The sequence below is a fragment of the Meles meles genome, chromosome 5 (genome assembly GCF_922984935.1).
Source record: "Meles meles chromosome 5, mMelMel3.1 paternal haplotype, whole genome shotgun sequence".
NCBI classification, from domain to species: Eukaryota; Metazoa; Chordata; class Mammalia; order Carnivora; family Mustelidae; genus Meles; species Meles meles.
Window position 1 is genome coordinate 109,773,503 of NC_060070.1, and position 26,284 is coordinate 109,799,786.

General features: G+C 32.8%; 1 protein-coding gene across 1 annotated transcript in view; it reads right to left on the minus strand.

The window, feature by feature from the left end:
- EYS (eyes shut homolog) overlaps window positions 1-26,284 on the minus strand; it is a 1,714,887-nt gene that overhangs the window by 1,686,752 nt on the left and 1,851 nt on the right. The window contains 1 exon segment of the mRNA XM_046006082.1: window positions 22,922-23,035. Within this exon segment, the coding sequence (XP_045862038.1) occupies window positions 22,922-23,035 (114 nt within the window).

The following is a 26,284-nucleotide window of genomic DNA, read 5'->3' on the forward strand; positions in this document are numbered from 1 at the left end:
CTAAGCTACACTAAGAATAAAAACTATAAATTATTTGGATAAATAGGATGGGAAGTAGCATTATTAAAATTATATTTATCTTTTCTTCAATTGTGTCTATTAGTGCAGAGAAACAAATTTGCATAAGTCAACTGTTGAAATATCCCATTATCACATCACTGTATTTTGATTTCACACCGATTCTTAAATTTTGCAATAGCTTTTATGTTTATAATTTAATAGAATTTTTCACTGAATTTAAAACTATTTATTCTCCAACTATAGATATTTTAAATTGTGCTACATAGATAACCTTTTAAAACATGTTTACTTTTTTGATTATTATGTGTCGTCAGTATGTCAAATTTTTAGCACATGCACAGTTTCCAATCTCATAGTTACAGTTAGTTTTGCTCCAAGTTTCTATTCTATGATTCAATAATTAAGCTGTTTTCTCTTGATTTACAAATATTCAAAAATGATACTCCCTCATGAAGACATTTTTCTTCCTCATCTAGGTTATTGTAGGAAAGTTTTAACTGGTTTCTCTGCTTCTGCCATTGCCCCTAGTTGTATATTTGTTATATGCTATAGTGAAATATGCTGTATTCCACTCTCACCACAGCAACCAGAATGATCCTTCATTTGTTGACAGACACATATATAGCTTAAAGAATGTATTTAAAAAAACAAAGAAATGAGTGGTAGGATTAAGTATGAATGAATTACTTTCCAAAATGTGGTAGGAAATAAAGACAAAGAACCCCAAAACAAAACAAAGAAAGTAGGCATAAATAGAAAAAAGGAAAAAGAATTGTGACCAAGAATATAACTATGACAATAATGTAAATGGGTTGAGACAAAAACCCATAAAACAAAACATGATATACAGCATTGTGTGGAAAAACTCATTCAGAATAATTGCACATAAAAACAGGGGAAAATACGGTGGCCAATGCAAATATTATAAAGATTGGAAAATTTTAGATTTCCCCTGTAATATCAGGAACATGGTTAAAATTTCCACCATCACCACAACTATTTATTACAGTTCTGGAAGTCTTGGTCAATTCAATAAGAACAAATATTAAAAAAGAAATAAGAAACACATAGGGGTTTGAGAAGTCCAGGGACCAAAACCAAAAATGATTTTACCACAAGAGGCAGTAGCATACAATAAACTTCAGTGAATGGTGCTTGGACAGGGTTGCCTGAGAGCGGAAGCATGATACCATCCAGAGAGTTACAGAAAGAGAGTCCCCATCCAGAAGAGAAGGAAAGCAAGGAACTCCAGGAAAGGAATGAGAGAATGGGCTTGCTTTTCTAAGTGATTTCACCCAACAGTACCATGGGAATCTCTGAGTTGGAGACCTCTGAAGGCAGTAGTGTTTTAGAGTTTTATCAGTGTATGGCTCTATCATATCAATGGCCAGCAGATGCTAGATATAGGTTCATAGGTTATGCAGAACAAGCAGGATCTAAATGGCTAAATCTCTGCTTGTTTTGGCTATTTTAAAAATAACTGGATATGTAAAAATTTTACTTCAGCAACAGCAGTCTTTTGAGATAACAGTTCTCAGTCTGTAATAAAGAAATAAACAAACTAGAGCCAATACCCAGGGCCATCTTTGCCTTATTTATGAAACAAGATACAAGAATTGTAAGGGGAATGTTATTATTATAAATGCTTATAGAGAAATTAAGTTATCTACTGGGAAAATGCATAAAATGAAAAGAAAATACTAAACTAATGAGTTCAACAGTTTCCACCAAGATACAAAATTAATACACAACATTCTTAGAAATATAAGAAATATATAATTACAAGAAACATAGAAATATTTTCTTAGAAATATAATAATTACAAAATATAATCAGAAATAAGGTATTTACTACAGTAACCAAAACTATGTTACACATGACTTGTTTAAATACATATTAATGGGCATAGACACACACACATACATGTAGGGGAACATATACATACAAGGCCTTATAAAAAATCTATAAAAAATTAAGAAATATTTTACTTCATCACATGCCATAAATTAACATGAAGATGTCTGTTCTCTTCAAATTACCCCACTTATTTACATGATATGAAACTGCATATTTTGTGAAATACAAAAGTACTCTAACATACATAGAGAAGTATAGAGAGCCACGAATGAGTAAGTTACCATTAGAAAAGAATAATAATGTATAGGAATAATTATCCAAGTAGAAGTAAAACAATGCAAAAACTACATTAATAAAACTTGATGGATTTCATTACAAATTATTTTTCAATGAAAGGCACCATGGGCAAAGTTAATATTTCAAGAGATATATTTACAATATCTTCAAGTTAGAAGGAATTAAAAACCACGATGCAAATGTCACTCTTGAAAATTAAAAAGTCACATTACTAATATTGTGGGAACCCAGTGCCTTATCCACTCTTCTCCCCCTTGTGTTCAGTCAGAATCTCAGTGACTTCTCTTTTGGATTTATAGCAGAGAGGAACTAAGGATAGATCAGAAAAGTTAAACCAATGAATTTTCCTGTGACATTTTACCCCTATAAGTGCAGCCGGTATATGTGTCTAGAAACACAATAGGTAGTCTTGGCAATAGACCTCCTCTCCTGGTGCTGTCTTTCTTTTTTAATGAAATACACCCTTCCCTCATAGAGCTAACACTAGGAAGAGGGAAACTGACACATAACTGACTGCTTTTTTTCTTTTCTCTCTCTTTTCCAAATCTCCTTCTCATGCTTTCTTGGGCATGAAACGGGGATTTTTTTTTATTACTTACCCTATGTATTTCCCTATAGTTACCACCAAGTTGGGCTAGCTGACAGATTAAGGGTAATTCTGTACACTAAGGGAGAAGTCTATGTCCCATTCAATATATGGAAATCCATTGTTTATCTGAAATTCAAATTTGATCAAACATTTTGTATTTTTAGTTGCTTAATCTGGGAACCCTAATATTATACTTCAAATTCTAAAAGTCCAAGAACTACATTAAACATTATATTGAAAACAATAGAGTACCACCAATTTTTATATCTCCCAAGTAAATTGCATAAAAATGTATTAATATTGTAGAAAGTTTTGACATGGAAAGTCTAAGAAAGCATTTTTGTTCCAGTGAAATCCTTTCAGTTACACATTTTAATTCTTTATAAAATATTAAAATTTCCAATATGGTAAATGTATATAGATATAGATTTATATTCCATTAAACTGTTCAAGGACATTACATCTCTGTGTATCTTGTTATTAGAAAATATTTTGGGTAAGTCTAAAAACAAGAAAAAAATAAAGTATGAAAAATGTATACTTTTTCCAAATTTATCACATAAACTTCCTGGGAAATTAGATTTGTTGTTTTGCTTTTAAAATCATTACTCTTTTTTTCTGTTTTATTTCTTTAAAATATTGGCTTTCTATTTCTCAATGTGGAGGGGGCACTTTTCCATTAACACTTGTGAATTACCAGTCAACATAAAAAGGAAAAATATAATTGAAATAAGCCTGAGGAATTTAACCCTCAACAAATCTCTCACTATCCTCAAAGAACTTTCTTCCTCAGCTATACATAGCCATCTCTTCTGCCAAGCATCTGTTGAGGAAATGATGTAAGTAAATTTCCAAAGATTTTAAATCCCTAGCTTTAGCCTAAGTTTAGAAATTGCCAGATTGCACTGTGACTTAAAATCATATCAAAGAAAAATGCACAAGCTCCTTCCATGTGGCATTTAAAAATTTACTTATGGATTTTTAAAATTGCATATATTAGAGATTGGATATAAAATAACACTTTCTCAGGAAATGGGTGTTTCTAGAAGACTGTGGTAAAACCGTCATCTTTTAAAGGTACATGTTTTAAATGACTAGTGACAAGCTACAGAAGTGCCTAGGCCAATGACTTAAATGCTATCTTCAACTAGTATTAATAAGGAGAAAAATTTGCTAATATCATTAATCTCATAAAACCTTCTTTTTACTACAAACTAGTTGTGATTCTGAAAAATGTTAAACATGAAAGCTTTCTGAGCGTCCTCTTCTCTAATAAGGGTAAAGAGAAGTATAATGGCAGTTGTTATATATTATTTTTTTAAGATTACATATAAATAATGCATAAAATACATTTGCCACAATGCCCAACATATAGTAAATAATAAATGATAGCTGACATTTTTATTATTATTTAATCCACATGAGTTTAATAGATTGGTTTTAAAAGGGATGAAGCAGGCGCCTGGGTGGCTCAGTGGTTCAAAGCCTCTGCCTTCGGCTCAGGTCATGATCCCAGGGTCCTGGGATCGAGCCCCGCATCCGGCTCTCTGCTCGGCAGGGAGCCTGCTTCCTCCTCTCTCCCTCTCTGCCTGCCTCTCTGCCTACTTGCGATCTCTGTCTGTCAAATAAATAAATAAAATCTTAAAAAAAATAAAAATAAAAATAAAAGGGATGAAGCTTGATGTCCTCAATATGACCTGTTCAGTCTTAATATGCATCCAGTATTTCTTTGCACTAAAAACAATATTCTTTAAGTATTAGATGACATGGTTAACATTGTGTTAGCTAGTTTGGAGCCCCAAAGATAATATGGAATTGGTAAGCAACTGAGCTGATATAGACTGAAGTTATATTTAACATAATCATAGAGAGTGAATCATAAAACTCTAGTATTTGAAGTGTCATCTACATGAAAGTAGAAGTTATTAAGTGTGCTGTCAAGAAGGGAAATTGTTACCTCGATGCTAACTTCATGTAGAAAGATGGATGTGGATATAGTGTGCAGTACTGAAAGTAAAGGTGGAGATATAAAAATTACAACATGGAAAGTTTGCAGGAGCTAAAAATAAAATGAAGATGAATGTAGATGAATGCTAGAAACAGGGCTGTAAATTGAATTGAGAGAAGGGGGAAAATTAGGGTTTTCAGATCTGAGTTTAGCACATCACGACCAGCACTTCACTGACTCCTGCTTTGACATCATTGTAATTTATGTTGAAATCTACTATGATTCAGAAAGAACGCTTACTCTAAAATTTTAAAATTCCAGATATAGTCTCATAATCATTGAAACTAGAGAGTAATTAGAAAGAAAAATATTCCTGACAATTAAATAAAATGTTTTGGAAAATAGAAGTTTATTGATGGATTTTTTTCCTCTACTTTGGTTTGCAGGGTTTTGTTTTTTGTTTGTTTGTTTGTTCATTTGTTTTGTTTTGTATTTTTCTCTCAATGGAATCATGTGATTATGTAAATTACTATTCTATTTCTAATAAAATATCCCAAGTTACTTTTAATGAAAACTGGAGTGGTGGAGTCATGTCCCTTAAGTGTCTTAGAATATCTGCTTTAAATTTTGTACTTCCTGAAACTTTCCTTATCATTCTAGTTCCAAATAAAACAGTCAGGAACCAAATATACAACCCAAATGGGATAGGAGAGGTTTGGTTGGATTATTCTATGTTTTATTCTGCTAATCTCTTTTACATATATTTTAAATGTAGATGATTACATCCACCATATATCTTGTCTTAATTCACAGTGTTCAAGTACTAAATAAACAATACTTTCTTTGCATACAACCTAGCATGATATTGCTAATTTTCATGCACTTTGAAGACAATCATAAGATACACTAGACTAGGGGCTCAAAGGTGGCTCAGTAGGTTAAGTATCTGCCTTCGGCTCAGTACATGATCCCAGGGTCCTGGGATTGAGCCCCACATCAGGCTCCCTGCTCAGAGAGGAGTCTGCTTCTCTCTCTCCCTCAGCCCATTCCCCTGCTTATGCACTCTCTCTCTTTCTGCCACAAATAAATAAAATATTTTTAAAAAAAGATACACTGGAATATATATTTGCTTAATTATTCTTCAAAAACAAACTCTCAGAGTTGAAAGATCCCTAAAAGGAAGTGGTATACTAATATGGAGATGGAATGTGATTTTTCTAAGTCTGAATATAATCAAGATCTAGTAAACACAACTTCCCTGGAAGAATCTAGATGTGTTTGGAAAATCCATATTTTCTCTTCAAAGATGGTGTGTTATGGTGATCACAAAAGGGAGAGATTTTATAAATATTTTAGAAATTATGTATTCTATATCTAAGAAGAATAAGTGCTATCATCAAAATTTCAGAAACATATTCTTACAGGAAACTTTGTGAAATATATCTGATATAAAAAAGTTTTAGTAAAAGTTCTTACATATTTTAATGTTTTTGAATAATATGCCTTAATTTTTTGAAGAATTCTTCACCGATCATGACTCATGCACAAATTATTTAAAAATTTTTAGAGCACTTAACTTAATCATCTGGCACATTAACAGAAATATACATAATATTATTTGTATAAAATATGATTTCAGTTATAGACAAAATCGACAGAGAATAAGTCAAACCCTAAAGACTTTATTTTTGTGCCCCTGTGAGCAAGCATACCATCTCATTAAGTGATTGATTCATTTAGTCATTTTTCACTCAAAATTTAATATTTTTCTACTTAATTCCAAAATCAGTATTTGTAAACATTATCTTTCATAATAGCATCTCTCCTATGCTTTATACTCTCTCACTAATGTGCTTTTATCTGGTATTTCTTCTCCTGTGTGCCTAAAAATTAAAATAAATTTCCTGTATCCAAACTCCTAAGGGCCTTAGGCTATATTCTGATAAGCAATAGCAAGGAGGTCAAATAAAACAATTCCTTCTCATGAGTAGTCTATCCCATCAAGTAAGATAATTGAATTAAGTGCAGTTTCCTTAGAAATTAAATATATATCAAATAATAAGCCCAAGTGGGCTAAGTGAATATAGTATATTAGGTTGTGGGCAAGGGCACATTCAGGTCAGAGTGTTATTCTCATCAAAGTAAATGAAACTAGAGGAAAGGAAGTGAGGGATTTATATGGTTAAAATAAATTGATAAATAATAGATAAAAGTTGATGGATATCATATTTAATATGTCCTTTCTGTGTAGCAGATAAAAAATTATCTGCTGCATGGAGATAAGATGAGAGGAAGCTTTAGAGAAAAGTGGTTGAACAAAAACAACAAAAGTTTGAGATTTTGGAAAAGTAGCAGTAGACAATCAGGGAAGCCCCTATTTAAGCACCATAAGCAGATAACAGATCGAAGTTGAGGGTACTCCTGAGTGCAAAGACTACAGATAGATCTGTAACGCCATAAAAAATGTTGGTATTTCTGCCACCTGTGGTCAGTAACTATAAAAAGAACAGAGAAAATACAAAATCTGAACAATCCAAACATAACTATATGCATCATAGGGTATGATGGAAGTGTAACAAGTAAGTTTTGATTAATTATAGAAGGATAAAAACTTTTTGCCAGAAGAAACTAATAATAATCCAGTGCATCCTACACAGTGTAAAATAGTATTAATCTTATATACAAGAGCTAAGTCACACTTCAAAATAATGCTTTTTCCCCCCTCAACTAGTGTACATGAAAAAACTTAGCTTCAGAAAAGTTAGTTAAGTGTCTTGGTAAATATCAATAAATAGCAGATATGGGGGGCGTCTGGGTGGCTCAGTGGGTTAAGCCGCTACCTTCGGCTCAGGTCATGATCTCAGGGTCCTGGGATCGAGTCCCACATCGGGCTCTCTGCTCAGCAGGGAGCCTGCTTCCCTCTCTCTCTGTCTTTGCCTGCCTCTCTGCCTACTTGTGGTCTCTCTCTCTGTCAAATAAATAAATCTTAAAAAAAAAAAATAGCAGATATGGGATCATACCAAAGTCCGTGAACTCAAAAAACCGATTTTCCTATCAAAATAAATTGTCTCCTCAGGAGAAAAAAAAAATTGATTTGGGTTCCAAAAATGAAATGTTGATTGATTTGGAAAGTGAGAGAATTAGAAGGAAAACTCAGTATTTCAAGATAATGATGAGGTTCTTGGCATCTTTGTGGGTGTGAGTTCCTACAGTAAAATGACTGTGATATTCAGAGGAGTTGAGATAAAGAATTTGAAGTGAGATTTTAAATTAGTGATAATAATTTTGCAATGGAAAAAAAGGATTATAAGCCAGGTGTTGGATCCATCAGTTAATGATGAGGAACCAAGAAGATAGTAAATGACAATGCTGAAAGGAGTAGCAAATCTGATATGAGGTGGCATGAAGCTCAAAGAAGATTTTGAAAGATATGACTAAAACAATCGTTTGGTAAGTGCAATTGTTAGCTAAGGGGAAGCAATAATGGCCACATGACATATGTGAGTTACATGGAAGAATGAGTAACTTTTGCTATAATAAGCTACAGAAGAAGAGGAAGGCGGAGAATCACTTAGATTTCACAATATGAAAGAGAAAAATGGAAGTGTTCTATGCTAGATTATCACATATGGCTGCAGCAATATTTCCAACTAAATATGGTCTTCAGAAGCTTTGCTCTACCCTTCAACCTAAGAGGACTTTATAACATATTCAACAAAGAGTGTAGAAAGAATTATTTTATGTCACTTCTGAAACTAGGTCATAAAAGGTGATACAGCTCATTCTTCTCTTCAGATACTGGCTATGGAATTCTGGTACCATGTTATGAAAGCTAATGTCATGCACAGAGGGTACATGTAAATATTCCATCCCAGAGCACCAGTTAACATTTCTGTCAAGATCCAATCACCTGCCAGAACTGTGAAGTTCTAGGTGAATATTATAAACAATTTTCAGCATGTCCTCATATCAGGGAGATCATATGATAGTTGTCTTTCTCCGATTGACTTATTTCACTAAGCATGATACGCTCTAGTTCAATCCACGTCGTCACAAATGGCATGATTTCATTTCTTTTGATGGCTGCATAGTATTCCATTGTGTATATATACCACCTCTTCTTTATCCATTCATCTGTTGATGGACATCTAGGTTCTTTCCATAGTTTGGCTATTGTAGACATTGCTGCTATAAACATTCGAGTACACGTGCCCCTTCGGATCACTATGTTTGTATCTTTAGGGTAAATACCCAGTAGTGCAATTGCTGGGTCATAGGGTAGTTCTATTTTCAACATTTTGAGGAACCTCCATGCTGTTTTCCAGAGTGGTTGCACCAGCTTGCATTCCCACCTGATTCTAGTATCCAGCCTTTGAGTCACTCCTAACAGCATTTATCAAAGCAAAAATAAAAAGCAAATTGCTGATTCATGAGCAGAAACAAATGTCATCAGTTTAAGCCGCTAAGTTCGGGGTTAGTTTGTTACAAAATAATAAATAACCAGTAAAAGGTATGTGAGGTAGCTGAAGATATAACAGCATAAGAATTAAAAGTGTTGAAAGAGTTTGAAAGCAAGTAGTGACAGAGGAAAAATAAAGAAAGGGTTCCTGAGAATCTGAAACAAAGCAAAAAACAAAACAAAACAGGGATGGGGCACATGGGTGGTTCAGTCATCGGGTGTCTGCCTTTGGCTCTGGTTATGATCCAGGGTTCCCGGGGTAGAGCCCCATATTGGGCTCTCTGCTTGGCGGGAAGCCTGCTTCTCCCTCTCCCACTCACTCTTCCTGCTTATGTTCCAACTCCCGCTGTGTCTCTCTCTGTCAAATAAATAAATAAAATCTTTAAAACAAAACAAAACAAAGCACAGAGAAAGAGACTTGTTTTTTGGCTGAGGATGAGAACATGGATCAAAGGCATAGGGAAGTAAATACGTGTGTGATTACAGACTAGAAAACCAGGAAGTTAAAGCTGTTGATAAAAGTCAGTTTTTTGTTAGTTTGTTTCCATATTGAAGTGCTGATACAACATTCAGAACAAATGTTGCTGAGGAGTAACAATGTCTGTCTTGGAAGAAGTAACATCCTCCGTCTACTAACAGTCTGATATGTATCAAGTACTTAATTACCACTGTATTTCTTTCCTCATAGGGTAGATACCACCACTGAATGTCATCTGCATAGGGAAATATAGTATAAACTTCAAAATACTAGGCAAATATAGTTAGATGTTCTTAGGTTTTTGTCACAAAAAGAAACTACCAACTAGTTAGTAATAATCATATTCAATCTTTCTACCATTGTTCTTCATATATACGCATTGGAGTAGTGAGTTTACTCATTGAAGAGGTTTCAGAGTTCTAAAATAAACCCTTGAAAACTCAAGATTATAGGAGGTTAAATTTATATATATATTGTGTCAAAATGCTTTGAGAGGTAAAAAATGTTTACTTGAAAATAATTTTACATTCAATTAGTAATACATCGCAACACATTGAATTTTTTATAAGCAAATGCTGAAAAGAATAAAGCACTATTTTGGAAGTAACATATCAGATTTAATCTGAATTTTACCAGTGTTTGAAAGTAAAGTTACATGATATATGTTGTTTTACCTTACCTAAAGTTTAGAACTGATTCATAAATTTCAGTTCTCCTGCCACACACATACCTCCCAGTTATCATCTTTTCATACAGTACTTTAATTTATTCAAATATTGTGACCTAGACTCAGAAGACAATAATAAAAGAATTATCATAGAAATTATTATATGAATTCAGTAAGCTAAAATTGTTGTTTGCTCTGTAGTTCTTACCATATCAAATGAAATTCTTCTTTATACAAATATAATGCCTATTGCATGAGTAATAATGATTATGGAACAATTTTCATGAGAAAGATTTTATAATTGTTATCTTGTAAGAGCATTTGGTTCATAAACGCAGTCTTGAAGGCATTAAAGAAACTCTAGTTCCTTATAACACTGCAGCTGAAGTGAAACCTCAGTCCTTAAATACCAGTTAGTGGGCTCCTCTGCCATGATGCATACTATTTAGATTCTGTTAGAAAACAGAATAAACTCTATGAAAAGAGTTTCTTAACAGATCTAAGTTCAGGTATATCCAGTGTAGGGACAAGGACAGACCTCCTCAAAATGTGCCGCTTCAGAAACAGCTAGGGGAAGAAAAACACTCTGATCTCCCTTTATCTCCAATACAGAGGAAATAAATCTCCCACATGATATGTACCTTCCCTATACCAGTATATATTGAGAAAATCTTACCATCAGAGATAGGAAAATCAGAGCCAAAAATGCCGTATAAACTACCTTTGTTAAATTACCCTTGCTAATTTACCACCTCAGCCCAAATTCTGTTTAGAATTCCTTATTAACTGAAGCTCCCAAACATAAGTTTTCTTTGTTCTGCAATTTCTCACAGATTTATTGTCTCTTTATCTCAAAAGTATAAAAACTGGCTGCCTTGATCATTTCCTCAAATCTCAATTTCATTATTGGGCCTCCTCCACATAATTAAACTTTTCTCTCTTTTTTCTGTTGATCTTTCTCATGTCAAATTAATTCTTAAATCAGAAGAATTTTGAAAGGCAGACAAAAATTTTCTGTCCAACGCCATCATATCAGGTGTAGTCATCCAAATGACTATTCATCCAAATGAATCTGTCTTAGTAGGTAGACACTGATACCAATGGAATCAAATCTAATGCATAAGTGACAGAAAAATATTTTCTTTCCAAACTAACACAATTGATACCTCATTAAAATGTACATCTTAATTTAATTTCTTATTTTCTATTATTTTTAAAGTTACTCTTCAGCTTAATAAAGAATCCCACTGAATTGCAGCACAATTTGGTATCAATATGTATTAATCACTAGCAAATATTAGTTTTGAATCAGGAAATGCTCATTTTGGGGGCCATTTGTAAAAGTGCTCCTGAATATATATGCAGTTAATAAAGATGTTAAGAAACACTTGATCATAATGAAGAAGGTTATAAAAAATTGGAATTTTTGATGACTATAATAAAATCAACAAATTAAAGAAACCAAGCATGGTCATATATATTAAAAGGGATGTTTATAATGATATGTTAGTAATTCTTGTATTGGAATTTCATAGCTAGCGTGTAAAAATGAAATATCACTGAGTATCAACAGACAAAGCAGAATAACAAAATTACCTATAGGATAAAACATTCTGTAAATTCAACTTTGTAGAGTTTTATTTTCAAGTTTTTTCACTAAATAAAAGTTGAAGCCATATGTTAAAAAATGTTCCTGTATCTAAAAATTAAGTTTATGGCTTTTCCCCATAAAACACATTTCAAAATCCCAAGATGGAGTAATTAGAGAGTTTCTGCATGGAATTCTATAAATTGTCACACCTGTTTACTTGAACAAAGAATTAAAACATGCAGACTTCAATAGAATTCAAGAACTCATTAAAAGACTTAACACTACACCAGCAGAAAATACTTAATATCGAAAAAGGCATCAGTCATTTTCAAGTAGTCATCAAGTGATTTTTAAATCACTGGAACTGACAAATCAGAAGTGAAAAATATTCACAATTATATAAGCAGTATTATTGCAATGTATAGAACATCTGTCGCTAATGAGAATCGATTCAACATTCTACAAAGGGAGGCACTAGTACATTCAATATTACAAGGCTAAAAAGTGGCTTTTATACTTTTTTCACTTTAACAACAGTGCAATCCCATAATTTTCCCATAGTTGGTATAAAAACTGAACACATTACGAGTCAAAGATAGGTATATAGGCACATTATCCACATGGTGATGCACAGCAAGACTATACCTTTCATTTTTAAGAGATGGTATATCTGTTTTAATATTCTTTCCAGTGTCCTAACAAAACACATAGCAAAAACGGTGATCCTTTTCTTTCCATCTATGACAACAAGAATGTATAATATTCAAATATAAACTTGTGACTCCAGATTGGAAAAAAGTTTGCTTCATATCTATTCTTAAGTATGTCTGTCAGAAGAGGATAATACTCTGAATTCCTTTAAGATTAAGAATAGCCTCCTGTTTCTTACTTTCTTGATTATGAAACATTTATTCAATACCTTATATGTGTTGCAAGATGAGGCTGTAAATTTAACTAGATTGCAGACCTTGCTGTCAAGGACTTTGTAAATTAGTAGAAGGAGTAAAGGAGTGAATTTTGGAGAAGTAAAGGAAAAGAAAAGGAACTTCATTCTAGAGAAGGTAGAAAAAAATATGAGCAATAGCAGGGAAAATGTGAATGTTTATGATTTATTTATAGGACAATCACTAGAACTATTTGAATGCAGAAGATGATTGGTTTGGAAGTAGATTAATAAAAGTAGACAGAAGACAGTTGTATAAATACTCAAATGCTAGGGAAGAAAAAGAGAGACCAGGTTTGACTGTATTAGTAAAACAGAAGAAATAAGCATTGAATGACGAGTTATGTCAAATAATAGCAAAAGTAGCAACAGCTAAAATTAATTGAATACTTACTGTGTGTCTGTCATTTTACCAAGTACTTTACAAGAACTGTTTCATTAGTCCTCAGGAAAAAAAAACAAGAGGTTGGTATTTCAATTCTCATAATTTTATAGATCAGAAATTTAAAATTTAGAATGCTTAAATAATATTCTAAAGATCAGAAAGCTAGGAAATTGTGGAGATGGTCTTGAAACACAAGTCTGCCTAACTCCAATAGCAATCTATATTAACTGCATCTATGCTGTGTTTCTTATCTCTTTTATTCTACACACTGAGTGCAGAAGGAATATTACATTTCTTTCATCTCATAGACAATGTAATAAAAATATATGACTAAAATTTATATATCATTGTTATGGAATCTAATAACCAAACTTATCTAACTCTCAATTCCATCTTTCTACCATGTAATATATGCAAAGGGAAAGTGATTAGAATCTTTTGAGAAAGAAATATATAAAAATATATCATTTATGAGGACCTGGATGGCTCAGTGGGTTAAGCCTCTGCCTTTGGCTCAGGTCATGATCTCAAGGTCCTGGGATGGAGCCCTGTATCGGGCTCTCTGCTCAGTAGGGATCCTGTTTCCCCCTCTCTCTCTGCCTCCCTCTCTGCCTACTAGTGATCTCTGTCAAATACAAATATATGTAAATAAATATACATATATTTAATATATATTATATATATATATATAATTTTAAAAGATATATTTAGAAAATTAAGTTGGTTGTACCAGGTAAAATTATTTGGGCAGGACATAATATATTTATTATATTATATTTATAGCTACTCAATTGTCTTTCTTTACAAGTTTACCTTCTCGACAGCATTCCCTTTACCAAAGCTCCCTCATATATAGTTGTGAATTTAATTGAAAAGTATTTACCATCAGGTGCTTGAGTAGCTCAGTTGGTTAAGTGTCTGCCTTTGGCTCAGGTCTGGGATCCAATCCCTCGTTGGGCTCCCTGCTCAGTGGTGAGTCTGCTTCTCCCTCTGCCCCTCCCCTTGCTTGTGTTTACATGTTCTCTCTCTCTCTAATAAATAAATAAAACCTTTAAAAAATTAAACCACCAAACATTAAGGGAAGTCAGCATTATTTTGCCAAAAATTGATCTTTATGCCTAATTATATATACTTTTTTTAAAAAAAGGTTATATTTATTTATCTGACAGAGAGAGAGGGAGATCACAAGTAGGCAGAGAGGCAGGCAGAGAGAGAGGAGGAAGCAGGCTCCCTGCTGAGCAGAGAGCCTGATGCAGAGCTTGATCCCAGAACCCTGAGATTATGACCTGAGCTGAAGACAGAGGCTTAACCCACTGAGCCACCCAGGTGCCCCTAATTATATATACTTGATGATCAAAATGACACATATCTATCTGGAGGTCCCTGCTTATGGTCCCTGCAAAGTTACCTGTTTAAACATAAACAGAGGAAAGTTCTAGAGATTTAAAAAAACAAAACAAGACCAAAAAAAAAAAAAAACAAACCAAAAAAACAAAAAAGAACAAGAGAGTGCACAAGAGAAATATTGACAATGGTGATTGTGTTCACTTTTCACTACTGTGAATAGTTTTTCTCAGATGAACTTTCTCACAGGAAACTATAAAACTGTATTAAATCACACAAATTCTCTTCACAAGAAAAAAAAATGTACCTGTGTATGGTGATGGAAGTTAACTACACTTATTGTGGTGATCTTTAACAATGTATACAAATATCAAATCATTATGTTGTACATCTGAAACTAATATAGTTATATGTCCATTATATCTTGATTTTAAAAATATTAAACATACACAAACTATACCAAATACTTGAAGAGTAAACAAAACCAGACAGAATTAGAAAGCACAGGTAAACAAAACAAAATCAACAGAAATTAATTTGAAGAAAAAATACAGGAAGAAAAATGATTGCACTAAAATGAATAGTGTCAGAGTGACCAGTAAGAAAATAAGGTGTCTACCATATGTGTAATTGTAGAAGAAAAGGAGAAATTTTGGCAGTAAAAAATAATTTAATGCTCTAAAACTTTTCAAACATAGTAAAAAAATTAGCTTTCAAATCTGAGAAGTTTGATAATCTTTTAGGTAGGACAAATACAAAGAAAATCACTGCTATGCAGGGCACAGTCAATGACCAAAACATAAATTTACTAAGTCAGAGAAAAAAAATGACATATCCATAGAGAACAATAGTACAAATGATAACTGAATTCATATGAGAAATAATGAAGGCCAGAAGACAGTATTATTGAGTCAATGAATTGTCTCTATATTAAAAGAAAAAAATGAATAAATTAAATTCAAATCAATCAAGAAAGACAACTTAAAAATGGCAAAGCAAGTAAGTCTTACTGGTTCTCAAGAGCTGTAGGATCCTATGGGTCTATACAGTACACACTGACACTGCCTCACTGTTAAATATTTAATTAACTTTTCACTGAACAGACCAGAGAAGCAACATTACATACTGGTATAAGACAATGTCATTGGAGTAAGACCACCCATGTTATAATTCTATTTCCACCATTTTCTCAAAAGGTTAAGTAGGGATGAGATTAATTATTTTGTGGACTTGTTTTCTGGTAAAAAGAAAGTCCCATGATAAATAGTAATTAACTGTTCTATTTATTCAATAGTAATGAAAACATATATGTTTTATAACTTTAACCACATTATATGCTTTATTGAGCATTCAAGTCCTTTCATTTGTAATCAATTTATGCTCTTATTTATTAATATAAGACATAAAAATTTCATGATGATCCTGAGATCCTGTAATTATCAATAATCACTGTTTATAAAGTGAATAATACATACTAGACGTTTAGTGGACACATAAATCATCACCAGATAATTTACAGTGTGATGGAGAACACTTAGATTCATTGTTCTGTCAATGAAAGGAGGATTATCACAATAGAAGGAAGGCTATCAAACAATGCAAAGTGAGCTTCAGTTCTTTATCAGGACAGTAGGGTAAGTAGCAAAGGAAGATTCATGTTAGTTATCAGATACAGAACCTTCACTTTTTAGTGTTATGTTACCATGGATTATGCTGTGTTTAGAACTACAGGTCACCATCAATGCTGATAATGATCACGGTGACTGGAGAATCAAGAAAATACCACAGAATGAAGTTTGACATTGTAAAAATAATAATTATCCAGAGTATAGTATATGAACTCTTTCCTAGTCAACACCTAAAAAATTATTTATATCATTAAATATGTTAGATTAATTTGTGTAAATATTTGCCATAATTTTAACTCCAAATTTTACGAATCCTAAGCCTCAGAGATGAGTTGTACAGGTAGAGTGCCAATCAGTCTATGTAATATGATTATTCACAAAATTTAACAAATTATGCTTATGAGAATAAGGACTACTTAAATTCTCTATATGGCAGGGGGTTTGAATGAAGGTCAAACTGAAAGATTAATTTTCTAACGTTTATCAGAACTGAATTTCAAATAGGATTAACATTCAATTATTAAAAAAGAAGAAGAATAAATGAAACAAGATTGGATTGGGAGGGGGACAAACCATAAATGACTCTTAATCTCACAGAACAAACTAGGAGTTGCTGGGGGGAGGTGGGGTTGGGAGAGGGGAAGGGGGTTATGGACATTGGGGAGGGTATGTGCTATCGTGAGTGCTGTGAAGTGTGTAAACCTGGCGATTCACAGACTTGTACCCCTGGGGATAAAAATACATTATATGTTTATTAAAAAAAAAATTGGAAGGGGAGGTGAACCATAAGAGACTATGGACTCTGAAAAACAACCTGAGGGTTTTGAAGGGTCAGAGGTGGGAGGTTGGGGGAACAGGTGGTGGGTAATAGGGAGGGCATGTATTGCATGAAGCACTGGGTGTTGTGCAAAAACAATGAATACTGTTACGCTGAAAAAAAAATAAATTTAAAAATTAAAAAAAAAATGAAAAAAAAAGTTGTATCTGATTTACCTCCTGTTAGCTTTCCTTTCCATGAACAAAATACTATTTTCTATAAATTCTACTTCTTGATAGGGAATTTGAAAATGGAAAAACCTACTTTGTATTGGAAAATATTCTGCCCACCTTCTGATTTAAACTACTAACAAAATGTCTTAAGAGTATCTGTCACTACGCAGATCAGACCTCCTGTTATCTGAGGTTATCACATTCTAAAAAATAGATGATTCCTCCAATACCATGCAAAGATTTCTTTAAATCATTCATCTTGGGTACAGAGATCACAGCTTGCCTTGCAAATAAACTTTTTTGAATCTTGAAACTAAAATTATTTTTTTTCTAGCTATAAATTAGCTCTAAACTAAGACCAAAAGGTTTATATTCTGACAATCACTTGTTTTTATATGAAATTCATATTTTGACAGTGTGAAAGTAAGTCAGAAACTGATCATCTATAGAATTAGAATTTTAATGGTGCTCTGAATTGCTAAAAAAGATACAGTAATTTTTTCAGTAAACCTTACAAAATTATAAAATGAGAGCAAATCACTTATAATAGATACATAAATATTTTATATAACATTTCAAGTTTAGAAGTACAATAAATAATATAATTTCATGGTTTTTATTGGACTTTTATTAATACTACTTTTATAATGTCTGATATTGCAATCTGACCTCATAGTTAACTATTCTTATTCATATTCTTTCATAATATTTGAGGTGTCAAAATTTGGGAGTATGCATTTTTCTAAAGGATAACTAATATTAAAATAAGATTGGTGTACTCTACACCTTATTTCTTTGCAGTCTTGATTTAAATTGATTGAAGATTGATAGTACATACATATATATATACATACACACATACATATGTACTTCATAAGCTTTAAAAATGTGATGTTTCCTACACATTTTTGGCTATGGTTTTAGGTCAAAGAATAATGCAATAAATAGGTACCAGAAAATTACCCAATCTATAATAGTTACTGGATTTTTTTTTAAGATTTTATTTATTTATTTGACAGAGAGAGACACAGTGAGAGAGAGAACACAAGCAGGGGGTATGGGAGAGGAAGAAGCAGGCTTCCCGCTGAGCAGGGAGCTTGATGTGGGCATGATGTGGGACTCGACGTGGGGCTCGATGTGGGGCTCAATGTGAGGCTCAATCCAAGGACCTTGGGATCATGACCTGAGCCAAAGGCAGATGCTTAGTGACTGAGCCATCTAGGCACCCCAGTTACTAGATCTTCTAATAGAGTTATCATCCTTGTTTGCCCTTGATAGCAGCAGTTTATGTTCATGGAGTGTAAGGCAGAATATTGCTAAGATACCTGTTCTTCCCAATTGCCAAACTGCCATCTGTCCTGGATTTCTAAGTACCGTTATTCATACTTTCATTAAAATAAACAGGGTTGTGTTTGATAAGTCTCCACTTTGTACTTCAAATTCTGCCACAGTCCTTTCTCAGAGTGGTAGAAATACATAGGCAATATATTATGTAACATGAGGATATATTAGCATGTTAACGAATGATAACCTACTTCCCTTTTCTCAGTCCTTTCCAGATGCAAACAATATTATAGTCTCTCACATAAGGACGGCTTGCAAGATTTTGAAGACCCAAGAAGCCACAAATAACTGATTCCTTATTTCAGTAGATAGGAGGAAAAGGATATGATAATGCTGCCCTATGAGCACAAACTTCCTAATTGCAAGTAAGCTGGGTCAGTGGGAACCACAAGAAATTATGAGTTAATGTCTGTGTTTTTATACGAAACAAATAGGCCAAGCAATTATGTGATAGGTGTATAGAGAGTCATCTACATGTTCTTGGTATAGACGTTTGATCATACCATTGGTCACAGGTATGGTATAAATTGGGGGTTGATAAACTATAACTGTAAGACAAATACAACCTTATACCTATTATTCTAAATAAAGTTTAATTGAAACAAACCAAATTCACTCATTTACATATTGTCTAGTTCCTTTCACACTACGATAGCAGAATTGAGTTATTGCAATAGCGATCACATGGCTCAGAAAATCTAAAATATTTACTATCTGATCCTTCACAGAAAAGAAGTTTACAAGTCCCTGGCATAAATATACTATTATTTACACATTTTGTTTTGTGCTGATGTTCATTTCTTATTTTGTAATAAATAATTAAAATACAAAAAGATAAAAATCAATTTGTTTTTTAATTTAAAAGTTTCAAATTTGTGTTTACCCAGAAAGTTGATAATGAATATGCAGTTTGCTCCTATACTATGTCCCTGTTATTGATCCACCACAGAATATTATTGATATCATTGACTATATGAAAACCAGAAGATACACATTAGTTGAAGAACCATCAGCATCTATTTTAAACGTTAGTAATTATCTTAGAAGACTGCCTGCCAATGATGAATTAAGTGCAGATGCAGAAGGTATTCTTATAGACTACTCTGGGAAGCATGTCTTTTTATTTACATCAAGTGACTGCCCCAAAATGATTTCCTTCATTTTCTATTACAAGTTTCTCTGTACATATACAAGTAACATGATAGTTATATAAATGTGTCAGATGAATTAACACAATAAATTCACACTCAGTTAAAAGATGCCAGCTGCTTGATATTAGTAAAATTAGAAGCTTTAAATAAATCACCATTTAATTTCAATAATGGTATGATTTTTCCAACCAATTAATTGAATTAAAATAAGGTTTTGCAAATTTATTCTGCTGAATGCAAGATATCTGATGATATTAGGAATGCTTTTGGAAAATTCAGTTAAGTTGTCCTAAAGATGAAGTTATTTGTTCTTGTGTTGAAATTATAAACAAAATTTTTGTTAAGTGTATCATGATATATACATTGTTTTGATTAAGTTGAGAAAAGGATGGAATTAAGGAAGGGGGGCACCTGGGTGGCTCAGTTTAAAGCCTCTGCCTTCGGCTCAGGTCATGATCCCAGGATCCTGGGATGGAGCCCCATATTGGGCTCTCTGCTCTTCAGGGAGCTGCTTCCTCCACTCTCTCTGCCTGCCTCTCTGCCTAGTTGTGATTTCTCTCTGTCAAATAAATAAAATATTAAAAAAAAAAAAAGAAAAGGAGGGAAAAGAAATATACTTGGAATTTAGTGTAGTGCACACATAATTCATATTTCAATCGAAACTAGTGATATTCACATAATTGAAATGGAATATATAGATGCAAATTTTACAAATAACTTTAAAGAGTCACAGGACAACATTTTTTTTTTTTTTGACAGAGCTGATAGGAGGAAGAAAAACATGTAACATGGCAGAATGTTCTTTCTTTTGCTGCCACCCATTAACATTTGGATTTAGCTTCTGAGGAGTGATTGAAATTAAATTCAATGTCTCAATGACATTGTAATGAGAGACTCCTCTAAATTTTGGTCTGTTTTGTTTAAAACCAGTACCAATAATTTAATCAAACAACTTAATGAATTAAGCACACAAAAAATCACTTTTTGAGAGTTTTGGTCAGTAGTCATTTTGAAGGGTCAGGGGTGGGAGGTTGGGGGAACAGGTGGTGGGTAATAGGGAGGGCATGTTTTGCATGGAGAACTGGGTGTTGTGCAAAAACAATGAATACTGTTATGCTGAAAAAAATAAATAAAATGGGGGGAAAAAAAGAAAAAAGATATTAAAATGTATTTCTACATAACACAACAGAGACACTGAACATATTCAATAAATTCAAAAGTGTATAGTATTATAAATACTGTGACTGTGCTCTGGAATAACTAGACTTGCGGGAAGCAATATTTGAGGAGGATCCTATATTTTATGGATAAATTTATGTACCAGAACATAATGGAAATAAATTGAGAAGCCCTACAACTTTGCAGCACCTAAGATTAGCCAAGTACTCAAAAAAATCATATGTGAAGATCACTTATTTCATGAGGATTTTCTTAGAAAATGTTTGCCAATGAAAATAAGACTGAACATAATATAAATATGTCTCCTATGGAAAAAACTGATTTATGTATTTTATACAAAAAGTTGAATTGAAACTACATTCCATTTAGCAGATCTCTTTTGAGATTAACAGCAATCTCAACAGTTCAGTGAAAATGTCCTCAATTAAGATAGGATAGTTGGGAGTCAACTGAAAGCATTAACAATTTCAAATTTATTAATCATACATGTAACTTTGGGGTGCCTGGGTGGCTCAGTTGGTTGAGACTGCCTTAGGCACAGGTCATGGTTCTGGAGTCCTGGGATCAAGTCCCACATCAGGCTCCCTGCTCAGCAGGGATTCTGCTTCTCCCTCTGACCCTACCCACTTTTATCCTCTCAATCTCTCAAATAAATAAAGTCTTTAAAGAAAATCATAAATGCAACTTTGAAGAGGGTATAACTTTATAAAAAATTAAAATAATAAGACCACATTAAAAATATTCACTCTTCAGAAAAATATTAGCAACATATATTTAGACATAAATATGGCTAAACACAGTTTCTGCTTATATCATTTTGTAATGTTCAGATAATCAATAAAAAGTATCTTTTACAATTTCCTTTGATTTGTAGAGATTGATGATCAAGATCGAGATCAATTCTCTTCTTTGAAAATAATTTTATTAAAAGTAATTTTTGAATAGGACTATTTTATGTGTCTGCCTATTTAAGCTAATTTTCTGGTCATTAAATGAATATTTCAAATATTCGATAACTTCTTAGCTACCTCTTTTGCTCAAAAAGTTCATGGTTTGGAAGATAAATTATATGGTTTTCATACATCTGCAGAATGCAGTAAAATACTGTATAAATCTTTCAATTCATAACCTCTCTCATGGGAAGAGAAGACTTGAGGGATGAAAGACCTGAAAAAAGTTTTTTTGAAGACAGTTATTGGACTCCTTTTTGTCTGCATTGCCACCAACCCTTCTTACTACGGGACAGTGGTTCATGTATTCTACCAAAATTTCAAATCTCCCTCTATGGAGCTAGGTAGAAGGACATGCAAAAGAAAAACTAGGAGGTTTTACCATTCTCTGTAATTTGGAAGACATGCATATTTTTGTTTTACTCCCACAAAAGGAGTCTGTAGGTGTCTTCTAATTGTGGCTGGAGACAGCATTGCTTAAAGACTTTCTGAAGAGGGACAAATATACTGATAATGAGCTATATTTCCCAGAAAATGGGAAACTGTAGAAGAGTTTAAAGTTGCAACTGAAATGGTTTAAACATATTTTCATTATTTAAACATTAAATCAATAGTTAAGAAAGTATTGCCTTAAATAGTGATTTCATTCCCCATCTTTAAGTTCATTTGAGAAGAAATAAAAAATTTTTCCTCTTCAGAAAAGGGGATTTGTCTGTAATGACATGTTACATAAGGAAATAAGTTAGATATAATTATGCAAAGTATGTGCAAAATGTGCAAAATTATGTAAATTATGTGCACCATAGCTAAAAATATTTTAGAACTTAAGAACAAAATATGTTTTATCATGGTGAAAAACTTGTCAACTGGTGTCCAAAACTCATCTTATATTATGGAATATTTAGCAGGATCATTTAATTGCTAACCAAACTGATTAAACATATCCCTAAAACATATTCAAAGTATAGAACCTCTAAAATTACATTTTTCAGTAATTAATGAAACATTTCAAATTTAATTTGAAGCAAGCAAGACAAAAATTAATATGATTTGTATACATATATATAGAAACATACACATACATATGTATATTTTTTTACCTGAAAATGGCTCATCACATTCACAGATGAAATTATTTATAGTAATATTGTTGCAATTTCCATGGAAACAGATATGTGGTTGACCTTGGTCAATAATTTCCAAACAATTTATGCCTATTTAAATGAAAGAAAATTAATTTTTCAATTAGAAAATTAATTTTTCAATTAGATTAAAAATTACATTGTATATACTTAACTATGGTCATTAATTTTTACCAAATTCTTTAATAATGATGGTCAAAATTTTGTCAAAATATAACTCTAATTAAAAAATAAGGGGCATCTGGTCTCTCAGTCTGTTAAGTGACCCACTCTTGATTTTGGCTCAGGTCATGATCTCAGGGTCACAGAATTGAGCTCTGCATTTAGGCTTGTGATCAGCACAGAGGCTACTTGAAATTCCCTCCCATCCTCTCTGCCATTTCTTATGCTCCAGTGTTCTAAATAAATAAATAAATAGTAAAATCTTAAGGGAAAAAAAAACTCAATGATGATATATTTAAATTGAAACAAATTAATTTCAATAAGCTTGACATCCTCAATAAGTTTTTCCATCTTCTGACCCACATTATAGTATTCAAATATTTTTCCTGATTGTTGATATTTGAGCTTTAGTTGATTTTCATGATAATTTGAATTTGTTAATCATATTTTGACAGTAGACAATATTAATATACGTATATATCAGTACTTCAACACACAGTGGTAGCCCTGCAGTAGTAATTTACAAAGTGATATATTCAAAAAAGTATATTGTGTCTTAGTCTTATCACCGAGCCAAAGTGATAATTCAAAAGGGGAAAATGTGAAAAATTGACAACATCTGAAGAGAAACTAGGACATAAACGTTTAGTCAAGCAAGCTGAATAAACTCTAGAGATCTGCTATACAGCATTGTGTTTACTGTCAACAATTTTATGTTGCACACTTAAAAATTTAATAAGAAGGTAGATGTCATATTAAGTGTTCTTTCCACAGTAAAATAAAATAAAATAATAAAATAAAATCTGAAATTACGGGGGGGGAGGAGAAAAATTCTGGATTTTCAGAAGTTATGCACCAACTTCTAAACTGTACATTTATTTGCCCTATCTATTATGTCAAGTTTCCAAATCTCACTAATACAAACTATTGTGGTCCTACAAGATCACATACCATAACCTTTCATAGCATACTTTTTTGTGCAGTTAATCAGCTCATAATATCCTTTGTAGAGGAATGTGCCTAGAAAATTCTAGGACATGGCAAATGGACATGTTACTATAAAATAGCTGCCCATCGTTCAGCAATAGGCCAGCCACCCTTTTATTTTAATTGAATTCTTAATTTGACTCATAAGCAATTTTTGCCATTATCATCGAAACCTTTCAAATTCTTTTATAGACTGACAGCCCTATCTCAATACTACAGAATGCTTATTTATCTCCAAAAACCCCAACACAATAAAAATTTAAGTAAATATAATTACATGCCAAATATTTCCATGTACAAAAACTAAATTTATAATAGAATGTTCAATAGGTCATATCTTATTTCAATCTTAGTGTAATGGGCTAAATTGTGAGCCCACAAGATTCATATTTGAAATTCATATTTCCAAATTCATATTTGAAATCCATATCCTAACTTCCAGGAGCTCATAGTGTGATTATATTTGGAAACAGGATCTTTTTTAGAGAGGTAATACAGATTAAATGAGGTCAATAAGATGAGTCCTAATCTAATGTGACTGATGTCCTCATAAGAAGAAAAATTTTGGATATACAGACATGTACAGAGGGAAAACACAGGGAGAACATGGCTATCTACAGACCAAGGAGTGAGGCCTCAGAAGAAACCAATCCTGCTTACATGATACTTTGATCTCTAACATTTAGTCTCTAGAATGTAAGAAAATAAATTTTTGATGTTGAAGCCACTCAAACTATGGTACTTTGTTATAGCATCACTAACAAACTAATACAGTTAATATTCTCGGTTTATTTGGTAATTCTACATATTTCTATGTCATCTTAGATTTAAAATTGAAGCAATTCTAATAAAGTGACATTATGTTATATGCTCAGTATTATGGTATTTAACATTAATGATTTAAATGATTTAAGGTTGTGTTTCTAATAAATAAACAAATAAACATTGGGTAGAAATAAATACCTATATGCAACTAAGATAAAATTATTGAAATAGCATTCTATGACATATGATTACATATATGCCAATTAATATTGTAACAGATGGTAGAAATTTTCTGGTCAAATATTGTTTAAAATACTTTGGACAAACTAAAATGTATGCTTTAACATCTCTCAATTACATTGCTTTTTCATTCACTCTAAATCAGCAATTTGACAGTTTTCATTTTTTTGATGACCTTTTAAAGATTTTATTCATTTATTTATTTGAGAGAGAATGTGAGAGACAGAGAGAAAGCATGAGCAGAGAGAGGGGCAGAGGGAGAAGCAGACTCCCCGCCGACCAGGGAGCCTGCCATGGGGCTAGATACCAGGGTCCTGGGATCATGATCTGAGCAGAAAGCAGACACTTAACCAACAGCATCCCAGGGACCCCGTGTCCTGTATTAATTTTATTTATCTGATAAACTCCAGGAAGAGTTGGGGTTACTTACATTTTTGTTCACCAATGCCAGGAAGATGGCATTTATGTTCAGTGGATACTGATGGAATTAACTTCTCAAATGGTCTTAGTACTTCCCTATCAAAGATTCTAAAATTATTCTGAAAGGAATTTTATTTTTTTTTTATTTTTTTTTTAATATTTTTTTTTATTTATTTGACAGAGAGAAATCACAACTAGGCAGAGAGGCAGGCAGAGAGAGAGGAGGAAGCAGGCTCCCCGCAGAGCAGAGAGCCTGATGTGGGGCTCGATCCCAGGACTCTGGGATCATGACCCGAGCCGAAGGCAGAGGCTTTAACCCACTGAGCCACCCAGGCGCCCCTGAAAGGAATTTTAGAGTCCACAAGGCTTTACTGAGATATTTTATTATACAGTCTTGGGTCCAGTATAGTTTCCCCAGGGCACATGGAAGGAAAACCTTATTGAAGTTCCCTAAAGTCTGCCTGAAAAAATTTACATTTGTTTCTCTGAGCCTCATCTGTTTTATCATATCTACTGTTCACCCTCTTTCCTCTCTCCTGACCAAAATGTAGTACCAATTTGTTGTTTTCCTATACTACCATTATAAACTGCATCAAGCAATTCCTTTTGTTAGATCATCCTTGTCTTGCCCATTATCTTTGTAACTCTCTATGCCAGGTCTCCCTTTCATAAGTTTCTATAGATTAAAATTTCCCTACATTTCTCAACATTTCTCCTCATTGGCCTCTGATGACCCAATTCCCTAGT